Source organism: Rana temporaria, chromosome 4, assembly GCF_905171775.1.
Source record: "Rana temporaria chromosome 4, aRanTem1.1, whole genome shotgun sequence".
In the NCBI taxonomy this organism is placed as follows: domain Eukaryota; kingdom Metazoa; phylum Chordata; class Amphibia; order Anura; family Ranidae; genus Rana; species Rana temporaria.
Genome location: NC_053492.1, coordinates 200938971 through 200966319, shown reverse-complemented (window position 1 = coordinate 200966319; position 27349 = coordinate 200938971). Strand labels below are relative to the sequence as shown.

At 46.2% G+C, this 27349-nt stretch overlaps 1 protein-coding gene across 1 annotated transcript in view; it reads left to right on the top strand.

The window, feature by feature from the left end:
* Window positions 1-27349, top strand: part of LOC120935691 (alkaline phosphatase-like) — an 88910-nt gene that overhangs the window by 20324 nt on the left and 41237 nt on the right. Inside the window, exons 2-4 of the mRNA XM_040347744.1 lie at window positions 13710-13826; window positions 16898-17013; window positions 21778-21952. Coding sequence (XP_040203678.1) covers window positions 13710-13826; window positions 16898-17013; window positions 21778-21952 — 408 coding nt within the window. The remainder of the gene's footprint in view (window positions 1-13709; window positions 13827-16897; window positions 17014-21777; window positions 21953-27349) is intronic.

Sequence of the window (27349 nt, the reverse complement as noted above, 5' to 3'; positions counted from 1 at the left end):
AAGTGCCTTAGACACAAAGCACATATCTATTCTGGATAGGGTATTAAACGTGGCAGAGAAGCAAGAGGTTCGAGCATCAGGGTGCTTCCATCTCCAGGCCTCCTCCAGGTCGTACTGTGCCACACAAGCTTCTAGAGGGGAACTCCTCATTGCCGCCATCCCAAATCTATCCCTATCCGGGGACATAACTGCGTTTAAGTCTCCCGCTAGGATAATAGGACCTTCCGCCACCTGCAGCACTTCCTTCATCACAGCCTCCCAGACCTCCCCCTTAAACGGGGGTGGAATATACACTGCTACGAACGTGTAGGGTTGGTTATTGATAGTCACTACTAGGATCACATATCTCCCAAAAGGGTCCAGTTTAAACGTTTTAGTTACACACAGGAGGGACTTAGCTACGAGGACCGAGACCCCCCTGGCGTAAGAGGAGTATGTTGAATGAAATGCCTTACCAATAAAGGCTCTATGTAGAGCCAGTGTCTTGGAACCTACCAGATGGGATTCCTGCAAAAATATGACCTGCGGTTTATGTCTCATGATATATTTAAATACTAGGGACCGTTTGATTTTTGAGTTGAGTCCCCGCACATTCCAAGACAACAACTTAAGGGACTGCGTCATGGGTCTTACTGGTGAATTGGTGCAGAGGGTTGTATATCTTGGAGTGAAGGGCTCCCCCCTCCCCCCCCCCCACATACAAGCAAACAGTTCCCTGCAGTGCCAACATCAAGCTCAATAGAGTATGGTAAGAGATATAACTGAGGCATGCATATACAGTCCACATAATAATTTTAGATCCCGCCAAGAACCTTGTAGAGCCCGGATCCTTATGCAATGGAGGCATGGGGGAAAAAAAAATCAAAAACAAGAAAAGCAAAAAGTGGTCGGTTAAAAAAGAGAAAAAAAAAAAAAAACCAAACTGTTCCAGGTCCACAACCTAGGATTCCTGGATCCATACCCCCCTCCCTGCCTGTAGCCCCGAACATCCCACAGGCTTTTCCCCCAAACAACATGTCACAAAAGGTCGTCCCTAAATGGGGGTCAGCTTCCCTCACCAGCCGGTTCGGAAAGTCTAGGGACAAGTACGTGGTTTCTCACAGAGCGTTAATCCGGGCCGTGGTTAGCTTTGGATGTACAGGAGTCTTTCAACAGTACTTGAAACCTGAAGGACCCAGGGAACCAGAGACGGTCAGTCAAAAACTAGCAATAATGGGGATGTTGAGAGCGTATCTTTGCGAATTATTACAGTCATTAGTTCCTGGGGGGTCCCCCCCAGGTTCTCCCAATATAGTATCAACTAATCAGCGAGGTACATATCTACCTTAACCGTGTCCCAAGGATTCCAACCAGCGATTTGCTTCCCTAGGGGACAGGAAGAACTGCGTTTGCCCCTTGTGCGCCACTCTAAGCTTGGCCGGGTAAAGCATACTGTACGGCAGGTTGCGTTCTCTCAGGCGTTGCTTCACGCTTTGAAATGCCGCTCGCTGTTTCTGCGTTGCTGCTGAAAAATCCGGGAAAATAGTAATACGGTTGCCATTAAACATTAGCTCAGGCATGTTGCGGGCCTTGCGCAGGATAAGTTCCTTATCTCTAAAATATAGAAATCGAGCCAGCATGGGCCTAGGAAACCTGCCCGGCGGGGGCGCCCTCAGAGGGATCCTATGTGCCCTTTCAATGGCAAATAAGTGAGAGAAGTCCGCTTCTCCAAAGGTCTGCTTAAGCCAGGCTAGCAGGAATTCCTCTGTATTTCTTCCCTCGGACCCCTCCGGGAAGCCAAGGAACCTGAGGTTATTCCCTCTCAGTCTGTCTTCAATGTCCCCCAACTTGGCCTCCTGGGACTTGTGGTCCGCCGCCATATCTCTCACCTGCACCACGAGGGGGTTAACCAGATCCTCCACCGATCCTATGCGCTGCTCAGCATGTGTAACCCTCTGCCTGACCTTCTGCACATCATCTTTTAGTATAGCGAAGTCCACTCTGATAGCATCCACCTGGGAGGACAGGGCGGCATGGCAGCTTTTTATAGTGTCCATTATCTCCATCAGCGTCGGTTGTCCGGGCTGCGCGCCGGAGCCCCCCTCCTCCCCATCCGGGTGAGGAGACGCCGCAGGTGAAGCCAGAGGGTCAGGTAGGCTCGGCCACTCACTATCCTCCTCCGCTCCCCCCCGGGCCGAGGGTACAGATAGGGCCCTGCGATCCGTGCGGGCGCCATTTTGAGACGCCACGTGAGAGGACTTCGTGGGCTTCCCCGCCGGGTTAGGGTCCATGCTGGACCCGTGTTTCACCATCCTCGGGGTCCTGGGTCTCTCCCCCACTGTTCCAGGCAATTTGGCAGGATATTGTCCAAGTCTGGAGCACGTCAGGATGATTCAGGATATTTCCACGGCCGGAGCTCTGAGCAGAAGCGTCTTCACATCCCGGAAGTCGGCCACGCCCCCCTGTTATGGCTCTTTACATGCATATAGAAGTATTAAAGGGCCTGCCAGGGCTCTATATATGTATATAGGAGTATAAAAGGGACCTGTGCATGGCCAGCATTTGCCTGCCACCCGCGATCGCTCTGCTACAAATCGAAGGGAGAACATAGATTTTCGGTCCAAGGACCACGGCTCTGGAATGCTCTACCCACCACCATCCGCTTAGAGGAAAACCATTGGGCATTTAGAAAAAAAAACTAAAGACCCACCTCTTCTGAAAGACCAGTACGATGCTGGATTCCAAGCGCCTTGAGGCGATTAAGTTCGCAGTTGCTGCGCTATACAAGTTACTCACTCACTCACTCACAGAGAGCCAGAACAGGGATCAGACACATCCCTATTCTGAGAGGGGAGGAGAGACAGATCTGCTGTTCCTAGTGATTAGGAACAGTGATCTCTCTCCTCCTCCAGTCAGTCCCATCCCCCCACAGTTAGAAACTCCTCCCTGGGAACACATTTAACCCCTTGATTGACCCCTTGTCTGCCAGTGACATTTACACAATAATCCGTGCATTTTTATAGCACTGATCACTGTATAAATGTCATAAAAACAACTCTGGCTGGTTTAACGACACTCTCACATTACTGAAGCAAGAATGCAGAAGAGCTGAAGGAGCCTGGAGAAAAAAACCATACAAAGGAAAACCACACAAACTACAAAGCATTCTCTAAGAAATACCACAAAGCAATCTTCAAAGCAAAAAAAGAACACTTCTTAAACACCATCACAAAAGCCCTAAACCGACCTTGTGAACTTTTCAAATTAGTCGCTCAGACTATGAACCCTACCTGCCTAGAGCCGCCAGCAAACGACACTCAAGAATTCTGTAATGAATTATTGGATTTCTTTATCAACAAAATCAAAAACATTTAGGAAATAATAATTCAACAGAAAAAACAAACAACCAACCTCAGTCAGCCAAAGCAAGAAGAGGAAATCAATACAAATATTCTACAATCAATGACTTTCTTGCTCGTCCCAATCACCATCGACACCACCAAAAACATCATCAGAAGCCCACGAGACAGCACATCACCAGATGACATCATTTCCACAAAACTCCTGAAAGAATGTATCGATATCTCGGCACCCACCATAACACATCTTGTAAATCAATCAATCATTCAAAGAAGGTATTGTTTTGATCTCCCTAAAGCAAGGCATAATCGAACCCCTCCTAAAGAAACCCAACCTCGACCCTAAAGACCCAAACCACCGTAGACCGATAACAAGCCTTAACACCTTCTCTAAGATCATGGAAAATGCTAGTACAGCAGCTACAACTCCATTTGGACACCCACAAACTCTTAGACCCACTACAATCAGGCTTACGCCCAGGCCATGGCACAGAAACGGCACTTCTCAAAATATGGGATGACGCCCTCGAAGCAGCAGATGACGGAGAATCATGTCTACTGGTGCTGCTGGACCTCAGTGCAGCATTCAACACAGTAGATCACAACACTCTACTCATCCATCTTAAAGAAGTAGTCAGGGTTACAGACTCAGATCTACCCTGGTTCGCATCCTTCCTAGAAAATCGTTCCCAAACAGTGAAACTAGGAGTTTTCACCTCGGAAACACGCACCATTTCTTGCGGAGTCCCTCAAGGATCACCCCTGTGACCCGTGCTTTTCAACATCTACCTCCGCCCACTCCTCAAAATAATCAAGACCTGTGCTACCACTCCTACGCTGATGACACTCAACTTTACTTTCGGATCCAAAAAAACTACCAATATCACGGATTAGAAAGATGCCTGGCATTGATCGATGATTGGATTACTGAGAGCTCCCTCAAACTCAACGGATCCAAAACAGAACTTCTTCTCCTCCACGCCAACCAAAAGACTAAAGCTAGGACCTCATGGACACCACCCACCATCCTTGGACAGATCATCACCCCAAGTACCAAAGTCAAAAGCCTTTGACTCAGAGATGTCGATGGATGCACAAATAGGATCAGTAGTCTGCGGATCCCATTATCTTCTGCGCCTACTGCGTAGACTCATCCCCTTCATCCCGGAAGAGGATAGAGCGGTAGTAGTCCGAACAATCATCAATTCTCGACTCAACTACGCAAATTCCCTCTACTTAGGACTACCTAAATACCAGGTTTCGCATCTACAAGTCCTCCAGAACACGGCAGCCAGACTGGTAACGAGGAAAAAACCCTGGGAATCCATCACCCCATCCCTGAGGACCCTTCATTGGCTAACAGTAAAGGATCAGGTCACATTCAGGACCCTCTGCCTGACCCACAAATGCACACAAGGAAAAGCTCCTCAATACTTATGCGAGAAAATAAAACACTACACCTCCAATCGCATTCTCCTATCAACTAACCAAAACCTCCTCCACATCCCCACATCCCACTACAAATCGAAGGGAGAACGAAGATTTGCAGTCCAAGGACCACGGCTATGGAAAGCTCTACCAACGAACATCCGCATTGAAGAAAACCATTGGGCCTTCAGGAAAAAACTTAAGACCCACCTCTTTTGAAGGAGAAGGACGACACCGGATGGAAATAACCCTGAGGCGATTTAGTTCGCATTTGTAGCGCTATACAGGTTATTCACTCACTCACTGGTCCCAAAAATGTGTCAAAAGTGTACGATCAGTCCCGCTAAAAATCGCAGATCGCCACCATTACTAGTAAAAAATAATTATTCTACATATTGGCCTAATCTAATGAAGAGATTTTTTATTTATTTTTTGGGATATTTATTATAACAAAAAGTAATATTGTTTTTTTTTTTTAAATTGTCGCTCTTTTTTTGTTTATAACGCAAAAAATTAAAACCGCAGAGGTGATCAAATATCACCAAAAGAAAGCTCTATTTGTGGGAAAAAAATACATCAATTTTATTTAAATACAACATTGCACGACCGCGCAATTGTCAGTTAAAGCGGCACAGTGCCGTATCGCAAAAAATGGCCTGGTCATTAACTGGCTGAGCAGTATTCCCGAGTCTGGCTCAGGGGGAAATTTCAGCACCAATAGCGGTATCCCTGAGCCAGACTTGGGATTGCATCGCAGGATACAGGCAGGGAGTTACTTACCTTGTCCCTGGATCCTGCGATGTCTCCCCGCTGTGTGATCGAGCTGTCTCCTCGCTCGATTCACACAGTGCCGAGTGCCGCCGAGCTCCGTTCCCTGCGACATTACGACGCATGGGGGCGGAGATCAGCGCCAAATTCAAAAAAGTAAAAAAACACAGTACACATACAGTATACTGTAATCTTACAGATTACAGTACTGTATGAAATACACACCACCTTTGCCCCTAGTGGTCTGCCCAGTGTCTTGCATGCACTTTTATATAATAAAAACTGTTCTTTCTGCATGGAAACTGCAGATTGTCCATAGCAACCAAAAAGTGTCCCTTTATGTCAAAAGTGGTTTTAGACCAGCTAGAAAACAGAGATAATAAATTAGAATCACTTGCAGAATTGAGCGATTTGTGGGGAAATTCGTCATCAAACACTAAATCTAATGACAGCGACAATTCTGCAACTGAGCAAATTTCAGTGTTTTTGATTTGATTACATTATTGAATAATTTTTATTATTATTATTATATTATTTGATATAATTATTTATAGTTATTTATTATATTATAAATTTATGATTTTGTGTTTCAAACTTTATCATACCTGGGATGTCTACTAGACTCTTGTTTGGACAAAATTAAGTGAGTTATTCCTAGGAAATTACAAATTTCCATGCAAAATAATGGTACCACTTTCAGCACCTAAAATCTGAAAGTATCGTACCGCCAGGGAGGTTAAGGGGGCAAATCCTTCTGGTCCTTAGGTGGTTAATCAGGGCTGGGTAAGACAAGTCCCACTCAGGCTCTCATGTCACTTCCTACACTTTGCGGATTGTCACTTGTCACATGTTGCGGATTGTCACTTGTCACATGTTGCGGATTGTCACTTGCCACATGTTGCGGATTGTCACTTGCCACATGTTGCGGATTGTCACTTGCCACATGTTGCGGATTGTCACTTGCCACATGTTGCGGATTGTCACTTGCCACATGTTGCGGATTGTCACTTGCCACATGTTGCGGATTGTCACTTGCCACATGTTGCGGATTGTCACTTGCCACATGTTGCGGATTGTCACTTGCCACATGTTGCGGATTGTCACTTGCCACATGTTGCGGATTGTCACTTGCCACATGTTGCGGATTGTCACTTGCCACATGTTGCGGATTGTCACTTGCCACATGTTGCGGATTGTCACTTGCCACATGTTGCGGATTGTCACTTGCCACATGTTGCGGATTGTCACATGTTGCGGATTGCCACATGTTGCGGATTGTCACATGTTGCGGATTGTCACATGTTGCGGATTGTCACATGTTGCGGATTGTCACATGTTGCGGATTGTCACATGTTGCGGATTGTCACATGTTGCGGATTGTCACATGTTGCGGATTGTCACATGTTGCGGATTGTCACATGTTGCGGATTGTCACATGTTGCGGATTGTCACATGTTGCGGATTGTCACATGTTGCGGATTGTCACTTGCCACATGTTGCGGATTGTCACATGTTGCGGATTGTCACTTGCCACATGTTGCGGATTGTCACTTGCCACATGTTGCGGATTGTCACTTGCCACATGTTGCGGATTGTCACTTGCCACATGTTGCGGATTGTCACTTGCCACATGTTGCGGATTGTCACTTGCCACACGTTGCGGATGGTCACTTGCCACACGTTGCGGATGGTCACTTGCCACACGTTGCCTTGCCACTTCACCTGCCACACTTTGCGGATTGTCACTTGTCACATGTTGCGGATTGTCACTTGCCACATGTTGCGGATTGTCACTTGCCACATGTTGCGGATTGTCACTTGCCACATGTTGCGGATTGTCACTTGCCACATGTTGCGGATTGTCACATGTTGCGGATTGTCACTTGCCACATGTTGCGGATTGTCACTTGCCACACGTTGCGGATTGTCACTTGCCACATGTTGTGGATGGTCACTTGCCACACGTTGCGGATGGTCACTTGCCACACGTTGCAGATGGTCACTTGCCACACGTTGCAGATGGTCACTTGCCACACGTAGCGGATGGTCACTTGCCACACGTAGCGGATGGTCACTTGCCACAAGTAGCGGATGGTCACTTGCCACACGTAGCGGATGGTCACTTGCCACACGTAGCGGATGGTCACTTGCCACATCACTTGCCACGATGTCACCTGCCACATGTTGCTGGTTGTCACTTGTCTCTGTGTCCCAGAGGGAAGGCATGCACTTGTCTCTGCTGCACACGGCTGAATCACAGTGAGGGCGAAACTGCAGTGATGCAGGGTGGGCGGTGAGAGATAACATCATCTCTCTGCTCCCCTGTCCGCTCACTCTCTCCCCCCCTCGGGCTGTCACCACTAACAGCAGTGGCACCGGGCTCCTCACAGGCAGTGGCGCTGGGTTTCTCACAGGCAGTGGCCCTGGTCTCCTCACAGGCAGTGGAGTGGGCGGAACAGGCTGGCTGTCGGCAATTTGCCGCCCCACTGAAAGGGTCGCTTGGTACCCATGGTACCACCGGGTCCCATCATAGGGCCGGCCCTGGGCCTAACCATGTGGTGCTAGCTGGTCTGAGAATCTGCAGCAAGTGAAGTGCTGGAGGAGTAACGGTCTGCAGCAAGTGAAGTGCTGGATGAGTAAGGGTAGGAGGTCTTAAGCAAGAGTTGTGCTGTATATAGTAGTCCCAAGCAAGTTACACTGAATCTTTCTTTGCATCCCATAATTTCCCTTTCCCATCCAAGTTCAATCCAATCCCCTCAATAGAATAACAAAAAAACAAAGCTTATGGGCTGTTCTGTGTATCTCTTCCTGAGAGATGGATGCCGGGCTGGGCAGGGTGAATAGGTGAACCAAATATTTAGCAGCCCCTACGGGGGTATGGCTACACACTATTAGAAGTCAAATATTGCTAACGTGAATAACATGGTATGCAATTACTCATGCTATAAAGGTCAGATCAGGATACTACAGTGGTAGGGTCACAAAGTTTAAAGGCTGGTACTATTGCATGCAGACACTTAAAAAAACCCAAGCACAGAGCACCCAAGGTCTTCAAGTTCATGTCTAGGGAAACTATATAAACTTTTAGAAAAGCAACATGATCCATGTTGGGTTATTTGAGCAATCTGTCAATAAACTATATGATAAACACATCCCTGATGCAACATAAACAGGTTTAACAAATGTTTGACTGGTAAGAGATAAAGCAACATGAAACCATATAGATAAAATGGCTATTCCAGGTGCATTGGTAGCTCAGATTCCTACTGTATCATACAGGAATGTGAACCTGGTGACATATGATAATTGCGGTCTCTGAAAATCTCAGTGTACAAAAATAGGTGATCTGTGCTTCGATATGATCTACACAAGGTACAATACACCTGTCTGTGAACTGTCTGACATCTGCACTAGTTCTGGCCTGTTCTGTGTATTAGAATGATGTGGCAATCCTGGCATAAAATGGATCTCTTATACAGATTCCATAGTATAAAAGGGAACGAAAGACGCACTACAGAAATGGGGAAGAAGTAGGAATGAAGAAAAACTGGCTACCTGGAGGTGTTCTTGTTCACAAAATGTGTACAGAATGCCCCCTAGAAACATAATTTTCTGCTTGTGATTGGCTCACAAATTCTCCCAGAAGTCTGCCTAAGATACAATTAAGTCAGATTTTTGGCACCCTCTGCAACAAAAATGTAATTTTTGGTAAGATACACCCAGTAGGAAATAACATCTAAAATCAGGGATGCCCAACCAGTGGCCCGCGGAGCCCTCTGATGTGGCCCGTGACCTCTTGCTCTGGGCAGGGCCGGTGCAAGGATTTCTGCCTACACAAGCGAAGCTCCATTTTGGCGCCCCCCCCAACGGCCACCCACCTCCCTTGCAAAAATGTTTCTTTCAATAATTTTTTTATATAAAAAAAACACACTAATTTGTGCTTTTGTAACCACGCCACACCAGAAATTCTTAGTATAATATACACCATATTACTAAATGTAAAACATACTGGACCCCTTTACATTACACAGCACCATACACCACTGGATCCCTTTACATTACATAGCACCCTGCACCTCTGGACCCCATTACACAGACACCCCCTAACAGTTCAGACCCCCCAACAGTGCAGACCCCCACAGTACAGACACCCCTATAGTGCAGACCCCCACAGTACAGACACCCTTACAGTGCAGACCCCCACCCGACACAGTACAGACACCCCTACAGTGCAGACCCCCACCCCTATAGTGCAGACCCCCACAGTACAGACACCCCTACAGTGCAGACCCCCATACCCCACAGTACAGACACCCCTATAGTGCAGACCCCCACAGTACAGAAACCCTTACAGTGCAGACCCCAACCCGACACAGTACAGACACCCCTACAATGCAGACCCCTATAGTGCAGACCCCCACAGTACAGACACCCCTACAGTACAGACCCCCCTATAGTGCAGACTCCCACAGTACAGACACCCCTACAGTGCAGACCCCCACAGTACAGACACCCCTATAGTGCAGACTCCCACCCCTACAATGCAGACACCCCTACAGTGCAGACTAGAGGTAGACCGATATGGGTTTTTCTCTGGCCGATACCGATATTTCAAAATTGGGGCGGCCGATGGCCGATATTTTTTTTTTCATTATCTCAGAAAATCTAGGTTGGGGAGGAGGTTATTGTTTAGGGTGGAGAGGTAAAGTGCAGCCTATCAGTGTCCAACAGTGCCACCTCATTAGTGTCCACCAGTTCAGCCTGTCAGTGCAACCTCATCACTGCCTACCAGTTCAGCCCATTAGTGTCCATCAGTGCCACCTCATTACTGCCCACCAGTGCCACCTCATAATTATTAAAAAAGAAAAAAAAATACAATCTTAGTCATTTTAAGGAGGGGGGTACAGAGAGGTGGTTGTGGAGGAGGGGGGTACAGAGAGGTGGTTGTGGAGGAGGGGGGTACAGAGAGGTGGTTGTGGAGGAGGGGGGGTACAGAGAGGGCTGTAAAGCTACTTCTCTGTGCCCCCTCCTCTACCGCCACCTCTTTGTACCCCCTCCTCTACAGCCACCTCTCTGTACCCCCCTCCTCTACAGGCACCTCTCTGTACCCCCCTCCTCTACAGCCACCTCTCTGTACCCCCCTCCTCTACAGCCACCTCTCTGTACCCCCCTCCTCCACAGCCACCTCTCTGTACCCCCCTCCTCCACAGCCACCTCTCTGTACCCCCCTCCTCCACAGCCATGTGTTGTGGAGAGGGTGGATGGTGCTAGGCGTGGGTGGGGATGCGTTGTGGAGAGGGGTGGGTGGGGATGCGTTGTGGAGAGGGGTGGGTGGGGATGCATTGTGGAGTGGGATGGATGGTGCTTGGCGTGGGTGGTGATGCGTTGTGGAGAGGGGTGGGTGGTACCCGCCTCCTCCACAGCCACCTCTCTCTGTACCCGCCTCCTCCACAGCCATGTGTTGTGGAGAGGGTGGATGGTGCTAGGCGTGGGTGGGGATGTGTTGTGGAGAGGGGTGGGTGGGGATGCGTTGTGGAGTGGGATGGATGGTGCTTGGCGTGGGTGGTGATGCGTTGTGGTGATGCGTTGTGGAGAGGGGTGGGTGGTACCCGCCTCCTCCACAGCCACCTCTTTCTGTACCCGCCTCCTCCACAGCCATGTGTTGTGGAGAGGGTGGATGGTGCTAGGCGTGGGTGGGGATGCGTTGTGGAGAGGGGTGGGTGGGGATGCATTGTGGAGTGGGATGGATGGTGCTTGGCGTGGGTGGTGATGCGTTGTGGTGATGCGTTGTGGAGAGGGATGGATGGTGCTGGGTGTGGGTGGGGATGTGTTGTGGAAAGGGATAGATGGTGCAGGGGATGCGTTAGAGAGGGATGGATGGTGCTGGGTGGGGATGTGTTGTGGAAAGGGATGGATGGTGCAGGGGATGCGTTAGAGAGGGATGGATGGTGCTGGGTGTGGGTGGGGATGTGTTGTGGAAAGGGATAGATGGTGCAGGGGATGTGTTAGAGAGGGATGGATGGTGCTGGGTGGGGATGTGTTGTGGAAAGGGATGGATGGTGCAGGGGATGCGTTAGAGAGGGATGGATGGTGCTGGGTGTGGGTGGGGATGGATGGATGGTGCTGGGTGGGGATGTGTTGTGGAAAGGGATGGATGGTGCAGGGGATGCGTTAGAGAGGGATGGATGGTGCTGGGTGTGGGTGGGGATGTGTTGTGGAAAGGGATAGATGGTGCAGGGGATGTGTTAGAGAGGGATGGATGGTGCTGGGTGGGGATGTGTTGTGGAAAGGGATGGATGGTGCAGGGGATGCGTTAGAGAGGGATGGATGGTGCTGGGTGGGGATGTGTTGTGGAAAGGGATGGATGGTGCAGGGGATGCGTTCGAGAGGGATGGATGGTGCTGGGTGGGGATGAAGATGATTGTGTTGCATTGTGAAGATGGATGAGGATGACTCTGTGGGGATGAGAGTTACATTGTGAAGAGGATCTCCACAATGTAACTCTCATATCCACCCAGTCATCCTCATCCATCTTCACAATGCCAGCCTGTCAACCTCAGCCAGGTTTCCCTTTAAACAGGAGTTTAATTAAAGTCTGCAGGGGGGGGGGGCACAGTAGCACACAATTTCTGTGACTTACCCTCCATCCATGCTGCTTCCTGGTATTTATACAATAACATCATTAGCATGTGACAAACCCGATCGTGGCCAGCACTAGCTAAACTTCTCTTCCTTCCCTGCTGAAGGGAGCATGCTGGCTGCTTGTAATTTTTTTTGGTGATGGACGCTGATGAGCTGACCAGCCAATCTGCATGCACCTAGCCCTATCATGTGCATGCAGATTGGCTGGTCAGCTCATCAGCGTCCATCACCAAAAAAAATTACAAGCAGCCAGCTAAACTTCTCTTCCTTCCCTGCTGAAGGGAGCAAGTTTAGCTAGTGCTGGCCACGATCTCCTGCTGGGGGGAGTTACTAGTCAGGCAGCAGAGACTCTGGCTTGTCACATGCTAATGATGTTATTGTTCTTCTGCAACAGCTTGCCGGGGGAGGGGGCGGGGCAGTGCGGTGCCAGTGAAACTTTTTCTCCCTCCCTCCCTTCTCCTCTACAGACGCCGTTCCCGCAGGACTCGAGCCCTGGAGCGGGACACCGGCGCCGGAGGGCGGCGGCAACTACGGACAATTTAAAAAAAAAAAGGTCATCTTTCCGCCCCATCCCAGGCTGCGGACCTGCCCGCCCCAAGCGGCCGCTTGGTCCGCCTGGTGGTTGCGCCGGCCCTGGCTCTGGGATGGAATAGAATAGAAGACTGTTATTAAAGGTAAGTGGTTACTGGGCTGCTTTTAAACTGATCTGCAGGTGCAGAGCAGTGCGCCTGCAGGCTACCTGCACTGAGCCATAGACTTCCATTACCTGTGAGTTTGGTGTGCTTTCTGAAAGTGCACCACACCTACAGGATATAGTAGAAGTCTATGGCAAAGTGCAGCTAACCTGCAGGAAAGGCACAGATGAACTGTGCTGTACTTGCGGTTCGGGTAAACAGTGCATCAGTGTGAAAGCAGCCTTAGGCCCCTTTCACACAGTTAATCCCACTGATATGGACCCTCCATTCACCTCTAGACTTGTCTCTATCCGATCCCCCAAAAAAAAAAAAAAAGAGTAGAGTAGGCTCTATAGAGTAGAGTGGGCTGCCATCCACCCGATCCGCTCATTGTGGCCCGCGACTGGTTAGCAAGTCGCTTAAATGGCCCTTGCTCTTGAAAAGGTTGGGCACCCCTGATCTAAAGGGATGCAGACCCTGCAACGTTCCTCATTAGAGCTCTGATTCTGCAGCAGCTGGTTGATAATTATGAAACCATCACATTAGACTCACTGAGCACAGGGACACAGAGGAACAAAAAGTGGTTTCTTCAGAATAACAAAAAGGTAGGAATCTGCAACAAAGCTTGTTGAAATCCTTGCAATGTACATAGATCACCCAGAGGGGAATGCTTATTTCTCAACAAAAGTAGAGTTAAGTTTTAAAGATAATCTTAATTATTTGCAAATTAAATTGCATTGCCATGATATTAAAAAGTAATTATCAGAGGTTTAGGGATTACCGTGTCATGATCAGACAAAAAATTTGGAAAAATGTATATTATGGTCTAATAGGATATTTTGTTGCTTGTATTTTACAGAGGCCGAACAAACACCCAAGTACTGGTATGATCAGGCCAAGGAAACGTTAGCAAATGCTATCAAACTGCAACCCAATACCAATAAAGCAAAGAATCTCATCTTGTTTCTAGGAGATGGTGAGTGCAAAGAAAAATACTGTATATGAACCGTGAGCATTAAAAATATACCGTACTTGTCATATGAAATAATCATCAGGTTATGCAACATAGACTACCCAAAATTGATAATACTGAGTCAGAGAACATCATGGTGTGTGTTAGTATTGCTGATAGATGAATGAGGATGGGCCAATCTCTATCAATTTTTACATTCTTGTGATAGATGTGCTCCATTATAGCTACCCCTATAATATTATCCAAGTCACTCAGTATTGACCAGATTTTAAGGCCAGTTGTTACAAGCCAAAAAGCAGTTTCGCAAGACATTTACATTTTGGTCCTTCCTTTTCAAATACCAAAACAAGTATATATTCATGAGTTAATGGGCCTATAGATGTATGAATTACTCCTGCGCTAATGGATAATAAATTATATAAATTAGTAAAAAAATGGGTGAACAAAAATAAATAAATAGTTTTCTGCTCTGAAAGTGCATGTGCCTTTATTTATAAATCAGAATATAAGAATGCTACCCAGTGCTAATTACAAATGTAGCGCTACCCCCGAAGGAGCCGCTGATTGATTTGGGATCTACTCTCTTTTGGCTCAACTCACCCCTATTTAATTGGCTCGAACCCTCCCTTGACACATCAGAAGTCTGGAGAATAAGATATTGTAACCCCTGCTGGGCTGGGGTCACAATAGCAGGCATACAATACAAAGTGACAATGTAGCAATAGAGTTACCTGCAGTTAGGGACGATCCTTCCAGACAAGAAAAATACACTCCACACAATGAATATATTTAAATATCAGAGAGATAAGTTTACTGTTTAGAAACTCAAGAAAGGCAAACATAAAAGTCTGAAACATAAACACCACTGGCAAATAATGACGTATTCTGACTCGCAAGGGCCCTTGCAGGAATCAGCAATTAATGTAAGCAAAAGAGGGTTAAACCTATGAATGGTCCCATTCATCTAATATAATATCAGGCAGTCTATGCTCGCGAGCGCCCTCTAGCGGGCAGTCCTACAGAACAGTTAATATACATGTTGTGGCCGGTTGGTGCACGTCAAAATTGTAATCCACAGGTAACAATCGGGGAAAAGAACTAAGCAACAAAATGTCTGGGATAGCTGAAGGTTGGTGGATTGACCATTCGTCAGCGTCAACCACTTCTGTGTAACACTGGAACAGTTAAATGGGCCCAAGTTCCGGCTATAGGCCGAACAAGTGTCTGTGGCCTGTGAGATGGCACTAGGTGTCTGTACTAAACATAGAGTCTGAAGTTGAGCATGTGCTCTCTCACCCGACAGGCCGATCCGCCTGAGTTCTTCTCAGAAAAGGGCGCGCTGGCAAACACTGCTCCACGGCACGAAGGATCCCGGACAGGGGGGGGTGATCCACTGTTTCAGTTCTCAGCTGGGCTGCCTCCTCAATCTCTAGGAACACGGGCCGGATGCTGGAGTCTTGCTTCCGTCTGGATGGCTGGTCTCTCGGTGGATAGGCCCAGGCTTCTGGCCTAGCAGCACGGCTGTACTCCGTCAGCAGCTCCGCAGAGGAGAGAAGTGCAGGTCCCGAGACAGCGAGATCAGCCACTCCCTTTCCTTAAATAACCCCCCCCCCCATAAGTCTGTGCGGAGGTGTCACATGTTCCAATAACACAGGGCATTGTGGGAAGTGTAGTCTGTTTCTCCTACGAGTCAATGGAGTCCATATCTCCGGCTAGTTGCATTCCCACAATGCATAACTTTCTTAAAGGTATCTTACATATTTACAGAAAATGGATAAAGTTCCAGCGGGGATGACCTGTCGTAAGACTCTGACAGGATGACCCTGCTACACTTACAAATCATTAACCGTGCAATAACTTAATAACAAACCCTAACCATAACTAATTGAGTCCATACAAATTTAATAAATTCTTATAACATTCATAAATGTAATTTCATAATCTTCCAGTGCAGCTTCAAATATTCAATTGTGCAATAAAAGTGGCAAGTGCTGAATAACCACAGTCTGTTCGATCCGTGCTCCCCTCTATGCGCCCTCACTCACCAGATGTCTATGACTCCCATGACAGAAGTCACAAGCGCCTGCATGAATGGTTGGGCTCTGTAATTCCACGGGCTGTGTTTCGACCTACAGCATGGGTGGTTCTCAATGTACTGTCATGAGATGTGAACAGATGGCAGAGAAAGCAATATAACGTAAAGCATATAGCCGGAAATTGCGTCATCACCCACGGTTAACTTAAGCATTTCGTCACTCCCACAAGACTTTAGCAAAGGATATCATTGGCATACAACACCACCCAGGGATATCCTTTGATAACGTCTTGTGGGAGGGATGAAACGCATCCGTTGACCGCGGGTGATGTCGCAATTTCCGTCCGGTGACACGCAAGTCCATGATTACTTCCGGTTCCGGGTTTTTAACACTTGTTACAGCAATTTTACATGTGAGTAGATATTATTTGGTTATGTGACCAATAAACGGAATTACACTATATTGCTTTCTCTGTCATCTGTTCACATCACATGAAGGTACATTGAGAACTACAGAGCCCAACCATTCATACAAGTGCTTGTGACTTCTGTCATGGGAGTCATAGACATCTGGTGAGTGAGGGCGCACGGAGGGGAGCACGGATCACACAGACTGTGGTTTTTCAGCACTTGCCACTTTTATTGCAAAATCTAATATTTGAAGCTGCACTGGAAGATTATGAAATTATATATTTATGAACTTAAGAATAAGAATTTATACATTTTTTTATGGACTAATTAGTTATGATTATGGTTTGTTTTTAATTTATTGCACTGTGGTTAATGATTTGTTAGTAATTAGCATTGGGTAGAGCTCTTATATTCTAAGTATATATTCATCTTTACCATTGGTGTGCTCAACCTAAAGGGTCTACTTTATAGACTGGTGTTGGCAACTGATGTATTTATAACATCAGATGCTAGAAAATTCAATTGGCCATACATATTAGGAATGGTACAATAAAAAAATATGTTATAAAAAGTGACATGGACTCTATTTTCTGCATCCATCTTATTATTGCTTTACATTTTGTTATAGGAATGGGTGTCACCACAATATCTGCAGCTCGTATATACCAGGGACAATTGGAAGGGCAATCTGGAGAGGAAAACATTTTGGAGATGGAGAAATTTCCATATGTTGCACTTTCTAAGGTAAACAGTTCTGTAAACCTCTTACAGCATTCTCATGTAATATTGTCGGATCATGATTCCTGTGGTTCTTCTTATTATGTTATTTTTAAATATGTACTTGCAAAAGTGTGTCCATTTATTGCAGGAAGTGAAATACACTGTACACTCATCACACGATACTATGCACTCCACATTTAGCATTCCTCCCTGTGTACCCTATACACTCAGTCCACTCCACTGTACATTTAGCTCACCCTACCATGTACTAATATACCTTATATACATTTTATTATCATACCCGAGAACTTGCTGGCATTGGGCCCTCCAATTCAATCCACCCAGATGGAAGGGGACGAATCCCCTCCTGTTTTTTTTTAGCAGTTTGGATTGGAGGTAGGTGGATGTAAACGGACACAAGTTTGTTTACATCTGCCTTTCCATAGAGATGAATGGAGGGTCCGACTGGGTCCACCTGAAAAACGTACAGGCGGACCCGATCGAGACAGTCATGAGAAAGGGGCCAAAGGCTGCTTTCACACTGATGCGCTGCAGGTTACATATACAGCGGGTGCAGCGCAGAGCATCTGTGGCTTTCCTGTGAGTTACCTGCACTTTGAGATAGAATTCTACAGGCATAACCCAGTTTTAAGTACACAATGGGGTTTATTTACTAAAGCTGGAAAGTGCAAAATCAGGCTGAGCCTGGTTTTGCACTTTCCAGCTTTAGTAAATAAACCCCATTGTGTACTTAAAACTGGGGTAGGCCTGTATTATATCCTGCAAGTGTGGTGCACTTTCTGAAAGCGTACCAAAATTCCTGCATTGACGTTTTGATGTGCTTTAAAGCGGGAGTTCACCCCCAAATCAACTTTCTGACATTAGTTCCAGCATACTGCCAACATCTGCTGTATGCTGGGGTTTTTTTTTTTCGCTACTTATCGTTTTATGAGCCCTTGTTATCCGGTTCCGAGCGGGGATCGCTTCCGGGTATAGGCGTTCCTAAGCGAAGAGGAGTTGATTGACTGTCGGCTAAAGCGCGTCATGGCTTCCGAAAATACACTCGGTTGACACTCGGGTGTTTACGACGCCTGCGCAGTCAGCTCTACACGGCAGGCGCAGGCGCCGTTTAGCGCCGTAAACACCCGAGTGTCACTTCGGGAATTTTCGGAAGCCGTGACGTGCTTTAGCAGCCCGTCAATCAACTCTTCTTCGCTTAGGAACGCCTACTCCCCGCAGGATTCCCCGCTCGGAGCCTGATAACAAGGGCTCATAAAACGATAAGTAGCGGAAAAAAAAAAAAAACAGCATACTGCAGATGTTAGCAGTATGCTGGAACTAATGTCACAAAGTTGATTTGGGGGTGAACTCCCGCTTTAAGAAAGTGCAACAAACCCACAGCTAATAACCAAAGTCTATGGTTTAGAGCAGGTAACCCGCAGATCAATTTGAAAGCAGCCCAGAGTAATCAGTGTAGAGAACAGATATCCCCATTGCCGTTTGATTTTTAATAAGAAAACTGGCTTCAATCTTCACTTCTTCTTTAAGATTCCTAGAGGTATCTGTCCCAAGCTGTTGCTGTCCCATGCGGGTATAGCTGGCTTTTGCTGTCCCATGCGGGAATCGCTGGCTGTTGCTGTCCCAGGCAGAGTGCATTTGGTATCACTTCGCCTGTGACAGGAGCCAGCGCTATACCAGAAGCATCGGCTCTGCTCTCTACTGCAACCGCATGCTTTCTCTACTGCCGATTCCATCCTTACCACTGATGCTGCCGAGTTGGATTGGGTCAGGAACCCGTGATCTGGGCTTGCCAACCTGCTATCCCAGAGCAGGAGGTCCAGCGGTTGGGCACCCCTGCATTAAGGAAATCAAAAAACCTTCACTCTAATCAGTGCGTAGCACAGTGGAGCCTTCTTAAAACAGAAAGTATTCACATTTTTCATTCCATCACATAAGAGGATTATTCCTTGTTTCAAGACAGTGGTCAGAGCCATAAAAATCATTGCTTTTCACCCCAAACAGCCAAATGCACATTCAGAACTGCTGGTTTATGGTGCAACTATAGACTAATATTATTCAGTCATTTATACCAAACAGCATACAGTTGTTTCAGGCAACACATTTTAGAACAGTGGGTGGAATCATGTAAATCATTCCTTAATGTTCCAAACAGCCAAATGTACATCCAGAACTGCAGGTGTTTAGTGCAACTATAGCAGAATATTATAGAGCCATTGTTTTTAAACTGCATACAACAGTTTAAATCAGAGTTCCACCCTAAAATGGAACTTCCCCTTTTTGGCTTCCTACCCCCTCCGGTGTCACATTTGGCACCTTTGAGGGGAGGGGGGAGTGGATACCTGTGTAATCCAGGTATTTGCTCCCACTTAAAGGCATAGATAGCCGCAGTATCTGCGGCTATCTTCGCCATGTCCGGTCCTTCCTCCGTCCCCCCGCTGTCTACTGGGAGACACACAGGTCCCAGAAGACAGCAGGGACCAGTGAGATTGCGCAGCACAACTCGCGCATTCACAGTAAGGAACCAGGAAGTGAAGCCGCAAGGCTTAACTTCCTGTTTCCTTTCCGGAAGATGGGGGCGCCTCCACCTGATAGCCGAGGGACAGATCGACTTCGGGTGAGGACAGGTAAGTGTCCATATTTTAAAAGTCAGCAGCTGCTGACTGTAAAAAAAAAAAAAAAAAAAGAAATTCAGCGGAACCCTGCTTTAAGGCTTAGCATAGCACAGTAAAGCCTTCTTCAAATAGAAGGTATTCATATTTCTCATTCTATCACATATCCCAAAAATAAGAGCATTTTTCCTCATTTCAGGACAGTTGATGATGCCATGCAAACCATAACTTCAAATTCCAAACAGCCAAATGCACATCCAGTACAACTGGTGTATAGTGCAAATATAGCCTAATATTATAGAGCAATTTAGGTTTCAGGTTCTGGCATCATTACCCTGACTGGATACCACGTGTTCCTAGGAGAGCTACAAACAAATGGCCACTGCCCCACCTAGGAGAGCTAAATCTTGCAGCAGGCCCTCCTGCTAGTTCCCATGTGGAAGAGCCTCTCTCTAAAGCTATGGGCCACAAAGGCATGACTATGAACACCCAGGATAACAACATTAATACCTTCCTACCTCTTCGGGCAGCCTACTAACTCACATTACTGTACAGAAAACAGTAAAATAGACATTTACACAAGACCAGAAGGGTTACCAGTAACATGTTACACATATGTAGCACTACCCCCGCAGGAGCTGCTGGTTTTGATTTTGGGTGGCACGTTACCTCTATTCTCGCTGTCCAGGGTGAAAGGAGAGTCCAAAGAACTTCAATGTCCACACACAATGTACCTCTATCTTGGGGCTTATTTTGTAAAACTTAAGTAGAAAAGAGGAATAAGGGGTTTAAGGGTAGGTAGGTTCAGTAAGTAAGGAAACACTCTGTTTCCAGCAAACAGTTCTCGTCGCCACTCTAGCCAGAGTGGGTATTGCTCACCTGGATAGGTCCCTCTCACTGGCCTAGCAGCCGGATGGCGCACGGAATAAAGTACAGTCTCTGCCACAGACCTTCCTTTCTCGGGGAGATATTTCGGTCCAGAATCCTCTGCCACAGGATTCAGCACCCGGATCTCTTTAGCTTTTTCTCACTAGAACCTTTGAATTCGACAGGCGACACTGTCAAGCCTCTCGGTGTACAGTGCATCCTTTGGTGAAGCTTCCAGGCCTTCTCCTAGGGTACCAGCCTCTTGCATGGCCCTTACCAGGATAGGTCCTCCCCTGGTTGCCTTCATCAAGTAGCCTCTGCGGTACAGGCCCTAACCAGACAACTGGGCCCACCAGACGAAGCCGAAGTCCCGGGCTAACATGGTCCCGGAGCTAGGATTCGCAACACGCACCCCTGGCCAGGTGGGGCGTGAACTGACGGAACCCCGCACCAATGGCGTCTGTCCAATAAGTACCCCTCCCCAGCATTCACAGTGGGGTAACCACTCCCACTGCTTTGTTGCTGAGGGGGACACTCAATATACCATGACCCGACTGCTGCCACCCTTGGCCTGGGGTGGTAATAACACCCCCAGACGATCAATGATGGATCACTCCCAGCACAGCCATGGCTGGAACAGAGGCTAAATTGCCCTTAATCACTCTAGTCTGAGCCAAATAACAGCTCCAAACCCCACAAAATTTTAAGCAGCGCCTGTTCATCAGGAGCAGGGCGCTACACATACTATAAGTGTAGCAGTGCCAATACCACATACAGCAACACAAATAAACGTTATTCTACACCCCAACACCTGTAAGCACCTGAAAAGGTTATAGATTGGCAACGCCCATCCTCATATTGATCAGTGGTTCCAAATTAATAATACCTACTGCAGTAGGGAACAGACACAACAAGCTACAATCAGCATCTTTCCAAATAGCTGTTCTGTTAATTAGGCACAGTTGAAGTTTCTTTCATACATGCTTGTGTAGGTATCACATTAATATTACGATTGCACTTTTTAGGTAACAAGAGGAGTTACATAGGCAGGCTAATTTCTTATCAGGACTTGAAAGAATGCAAATACGTAATCAAAACATTATTAGTGCCATGTGCAGCATGAGTGCAGTGTGCAATACATATGCAAAGCAAAAAAATAGAATACAGTTCCATATAGAATTTACAATTTCTTTCACAGGTGCCAACCTAGCTACACTCGTACAGCAAGATTATCAAAATATTATAGTCATTCAATCTATGCCTGTTGTTTTTTTACTTTATTGTACTGTAGGTGTACACTGTAAATAAACAGGTTCCGGACAGTGCAGGTACAGGAACAGCCTATTTATGTGGGGTAAAGACTAATTCTGGGATGCTGGGTGTGAGTGCAGCTGCGCGAGATGGAGTCTGCACTAGTGCCAACGGAAATGAAGTGACCTCCATACTTCACAAAGCAAAGCAAGCGGGTGAGTGGCTACTATGCAAATCTGTTATCTCTACAGACAGTAATCTTTTAAAACCATTTTCTGTTAGTATTTTATTTTCCTGTTAGAGCCAAACAAATGTGGGCATGCACAGAACTGGCAATTATGGTATGAAAATCTTATAGATATTGCTGCTTGGGTGGACTGACTGCTAAGAATTGCGTGATCATCATTATTTATGGACTTGAAATACAGTAGGATTTGGGACTCTCGACCACCTATGGTGGAAAAGAGTTGCAAGTATGTACAAGGGCATGCAGATGCATTTCCTATTAACTGCACTGTCTTCCCCAATATTGCTAAGGACACAAGGTTCTAAACAATATAAAGGTGGACAGTGTTGTTGACTGAAAAATGCTAACACTTCATGTCTGCATAGGCATTGTGTAATGATGTAATAATTTATATATTCTGTCTCTCTGAACCATTTTCTATGGGCGTTATGTTTAGTTCACATGCTGCCATCTAGTGACCTTTTGTGGTATGCATTTGTATTTTCCACATTTCTTTTCTCTGATCTTTGACATATTTCCTTTGTGTGTAATGCTCCACCACCCTTCTTCCTGAGATTTGTACTTCCTGTGTCATGGCTGAAGCTACAGGCCACATGTAGCAGGGTACATGTATTCTGCATAAGTAAGCTACAGAAAGTAGTAAGCTACAGAAAGTACTATCTATCGACCACATAAGTACCACAACCTATTCATCTGTTGTATCCTGTAACCCTGATGTTACGGACTAAAGCACCTCTGCGAATAGAATCAGTACTTGGTGAGTTCAAGCTATCTGATGAGGATTGTCCTTGGTGATTATATCTGCTTATACAGGCCAGGCATAGAGGTCTCACAAGGGATAGATCGCTTCACAACAATCGGAGTCAGAATAGTCAAAAGATGTATAGAATTCCCATAGCCTGCTGTGTATATGTGTGTACCTGACCTGCAATCAAGCTCAGTGCCATCCGTCATCTTCTGAAAGCACATGGTCGCACAAGCTTACTGCACCTCATGTGAATGATAAAACTGTTTCTCTACATTAAACTGTGTTACCCCACCTGTCTAAGCTACTGTTCATCTTCTTATAGAGACAGTACCATTTTTTGCAAAAACTTGAAAAATGTCTAGACAAGACAAGCACCCTTTTGTGGCTGAACCAACGCAGATTCATCATGCCTCTGAACCCGCAGACATACAGAGAGCACATTCTGCAGATATTGCCAAATAGAGTGTAAGACCCAAACGTACAATAAAACCGACACAGAAACTCAGAGGAAACTATGAAACCACTAGAGATGAGTTCTCCAGCAATCTGTCAGACTAAAGCAGGCCATACACTGTCTAATTTCGAACAAATTTTCTTTTCAAAATCAGAAAGTTCCTTTTTTTTGTGATCCGATGATGCCACCATTAATTTTCGAAATTCAGCCGACAAAATATTCATGTTGCCGGGAATATTCGTTTCTCTCCGGGAATATTCTTTTCTTGCACATGTGCTTTTTTTCTATTACATTTCTCGCACGATTCTCCCATCATTGATCAGAAAATCTTTTGTTTTTCAAAAAATTTCCAACATGTTGGATTTCTCAAATTTGTTTGCTGCACGAAAATCGGCTGTTGCTGCAGCCCACTAACGGTGCGAAATTCGTACGGAAATTCTTTGATACGATTTTCGAAAGAAAATTCTTTTGAAATTCGAACCGTGTATGGCTGGCTTTATGGGACAGAACTTCACACTGCATGTCAGTTTTGTCACACTTTAATGATCAACCAGCTGAACTAAGAGATCCTAAAGATCGCTTATCTGTCGCGTATGAACGCTACCAGCGGCTGTTTGCAAAATACACAGCTTTCTTGCAGGACTGTAATATAGAGGACTCTTCAACAGAACTGACCAGGACCGATGCACTAAACCAACAAAGGGATCTCTTAGTGCAAAATGCTCAGTATAAGGCAGAACTCTGCATTGCTCAACTGCAGGAGACCAGATCTCACAGATCCATATCAACCAAGCACACTGTACGTTCTTCTAGATCCCCTCGCTCCAGAAATTTTACATTAAGCGACAAGGTAATAGAGGCCCGCGCTGATGCGGAATCAAAAAGAGTGCAAAGTTCTTTTACCAGAAAGGAAGCAGAAGTAGAAACACAAAAGGCAGCTTGCTATGCAAAGATGGTAGCTCGCCAATTAGAGATGGCTGCTCAAAGCAAAACTCTTGAAGCAGAGATGGAAACTCTTGAAGCAGTGATGGAAGCTCAACAAGCAGAGGCAGATTCCCAAATAAAGATTCTGCAAATGGAAAGTGAGGAAGCAGCTGCACTAGCAAGGCTGAGAGTCCTTGAACAAGCGATGGGAGAAAGTGCTAACTCACACTATTCCATCCCGGAGGAACTGCAAGACCCAGTTGAACGCACCAGTGAATATGCACTAAAGCATGTTTGCAATGATACAGAGTCATCTCCTGTACTTCCTACTAACAATACTGTTCTGACTCTCAACATTGAGATCTCTCAGCTCCAAATGCCTAAGCCTCTTCAAGTCTACAACACAAGTGCATCTATGCAGCAAACCATAATCACCTCTAGCTGACAAGGTGACTTCCAGTGACAAGCCGCAGCTCAAGCCACAGCCAGCACAAGCCTTAGGGATTACATCACAGTCAAACGCTCTTGCAACATAATGTTATCCTGGTAAAACTCATCCTACTTCACCAAAGAACTTTCACACCCGAGGGGTTCCACAAGTTACTTTGGCACCAAAGAGTGAGAGATCAGACTTGAATGACTTTGCCAGATATATGGTACGCCGTGAGATCATTAACACTACCCTCTCAAGGTTTGACGACTATCCAGAGAGCTACAGGGCCTTGAGATCAACCTTCAAAGCAGCTATTGCTGATCTCAACCTTACTACCAAGAAGGAACTTGATTTGCTCATAAAAGTGGCTGGGGCCAGAATCTGCAGATTGTGTTAAAAGACTGAAAACAGAGCATGTTGACCACCCAGATGCAGGTCTTGTTGCTGCATGGGCAAGACATGAGCAAGCCTATGGCAGCTCTGAAGCCATAGAGAGCACTCTATTCAAGAGACTGCAAAACTTCCCAAAATAGGGAACAAAGACCATCGCAAGCTTCAAGATCTAAGTGACCTTCTCATGGAGCTGGAGTTGGCAAAGACAGACCCACGTCTACCTGGACTAAGCTTCCTGGACACTGCTCATGGTGTCAATCCAGTGGTGTCTAAACTGCCATACGGCCTGCAAGAGAAATGGGCACAACAGGGCTCAAGGTACAAAAGACACTAGAACGTATCTTTTCCTTCATTCGCATATTTTTGCAGGTTGATCAGTGATCAAGCCTGGACGAGACACGATCCCAGCTTCAGCGAACTCAACTTCCCAGCATCATCATCATCATCATCATCATCATCATCATCATCATCATCATCATCATCATCATCATCAAGGTATGATAACACAGCAGATAAACGTAGAGACTTCAATAAGGCAATATCTGTTAAGGACAGACATCTCAACACCCGTATCCTCTCCTGCTCACCAGAGTGATTCGGGTGACAGAGATAAAGACCCTAATCGTCAGTGCCCTATTCACAGGAAGCCTCACCCCCTAAAGAAATGTCGTGGGCTTAGGGCAAAGACGTTACAAGAGGGCAGGGATATTCTTCAGAAACTTGGAATATGCTACAGGTGCTGTGCTTGTTATGAACATTTTGCTAAAAACTGTAAAGTTGTCATCAAGTGCACAGAATGCAGTAGCGACAGACATGTTACAGCTATGCATCCGGGCCCACCCTCAGACAATTCACAGCAGCCTCCTACCTCCAACACGGTCTCAAATCATGGAGGGGAGCAACAAGGTCATGCTCCAGCCACAGCTAATGTTTCCTCTTCATGCACAGAAGTCTGTGGAGAAGACTTATGCCGCATACACACGATCGGAAATCCCGACAAGAAAATCGTGGATATTTTCTGACGGAATGTTAGCTCAAACTTGTGTTGCAGACACACGGTCACACAAATCTTGTCGAAAATTCCAACCGTCAAGAACGCGGTGACATACAAGACGTACGATGAGCCGAGATCAATGAAGTTCAATAGGCAGTTCGGCTCTTCTGCTTGATTCTGAGCATGCATGTTTTTTTGCACGTCGGAATTGCATACAGACGAGCAGATTTTCCAATTTCTGTCGGAAAAAGAGAGAACCTGCTCTCAATCTTTTGTTGGCGGAAATTCTGACAACAAAAGTCTGATGGAGCTTACACACAGTCAGACTTTACGAACGAAAGCGCACATCGGACTTTTCATGTCTGAATTTCTGATCGTGTGTACGCGGCATTAGATTACAAATGCTGTGCTAAGATATGCCTAGTCAAGATATACCCAAAGGGCCAACCTGAGGAAGCTATTAGGATGTATGCCATAATAGATGAACAGAGCAACAGATCTCTGGTTAAGCCTAAATTCTTTGAGATCTTTGGTATAGATCGACATGCATCACCGTATACTCTCAGAACCTGTTCTGATCGTGAAGAGACCATCGGCAGAAGGGCAGATGGGTTCATGGTCTCTCATATCAATAAGGAAGAGGGCATACCCCTACCAACATTAGTTGAGTGTGACCAGATACCAGACGAAAGGGAAGAAATTCCTACTCCAGAGGCTGCATATCACCATCCTCACTTAAGGCACCTTGTTAATGAGATTCCTGCAATGGACATGAATGTTGAAATCTTGATCTTGCTAGGAAGAGACATTCTCAGAGTACATAAAGTACATAAGCAGTGCAATGGACCTGATGATGCCCCTTATGCACAAAAACTTGATCTAGGCTGGGTAATCATGGGCGACGTATCCACTCCTTCAAAACTTACATGTTAGGAAATGGACATGCATCCCACTTCAAACAGTGCCCTCACCATTATGAAGTAAAAGAGAAGCCTCTTGGCATCATCCAAGTACCTGATGTCACTCCTATCCTTTGTGATGACATCCTAGGTACCACAGTGTTTTGTACTACAAGCGATGACAACAAAATAGCCTTGTCAGTTGAAGACACGAGGAGTGCTGGTACCTACCTATCTTCGGAGTGTATCATCCATGTATTTCAAAACAAATCAGGGTAGTATTTGACTCCAACGCCATGCATCAAGGCAAGTCCCTGAACAATGATCTTCTCACTGGTCCGAACCCAACCAACAACATTGTAGGTGTACTTATGAGGTTTAGAAGGGAGCCAGTTGTCATAACTGCTGTCATTGAACAAATGTTTCATTGCTTCATTGTAAGTGAAGACCATAGGAACTTCCTAAGGTTTCTGTGGCACCGTGACAACAACATGGACAATGAGATAATTGAATACCGCAT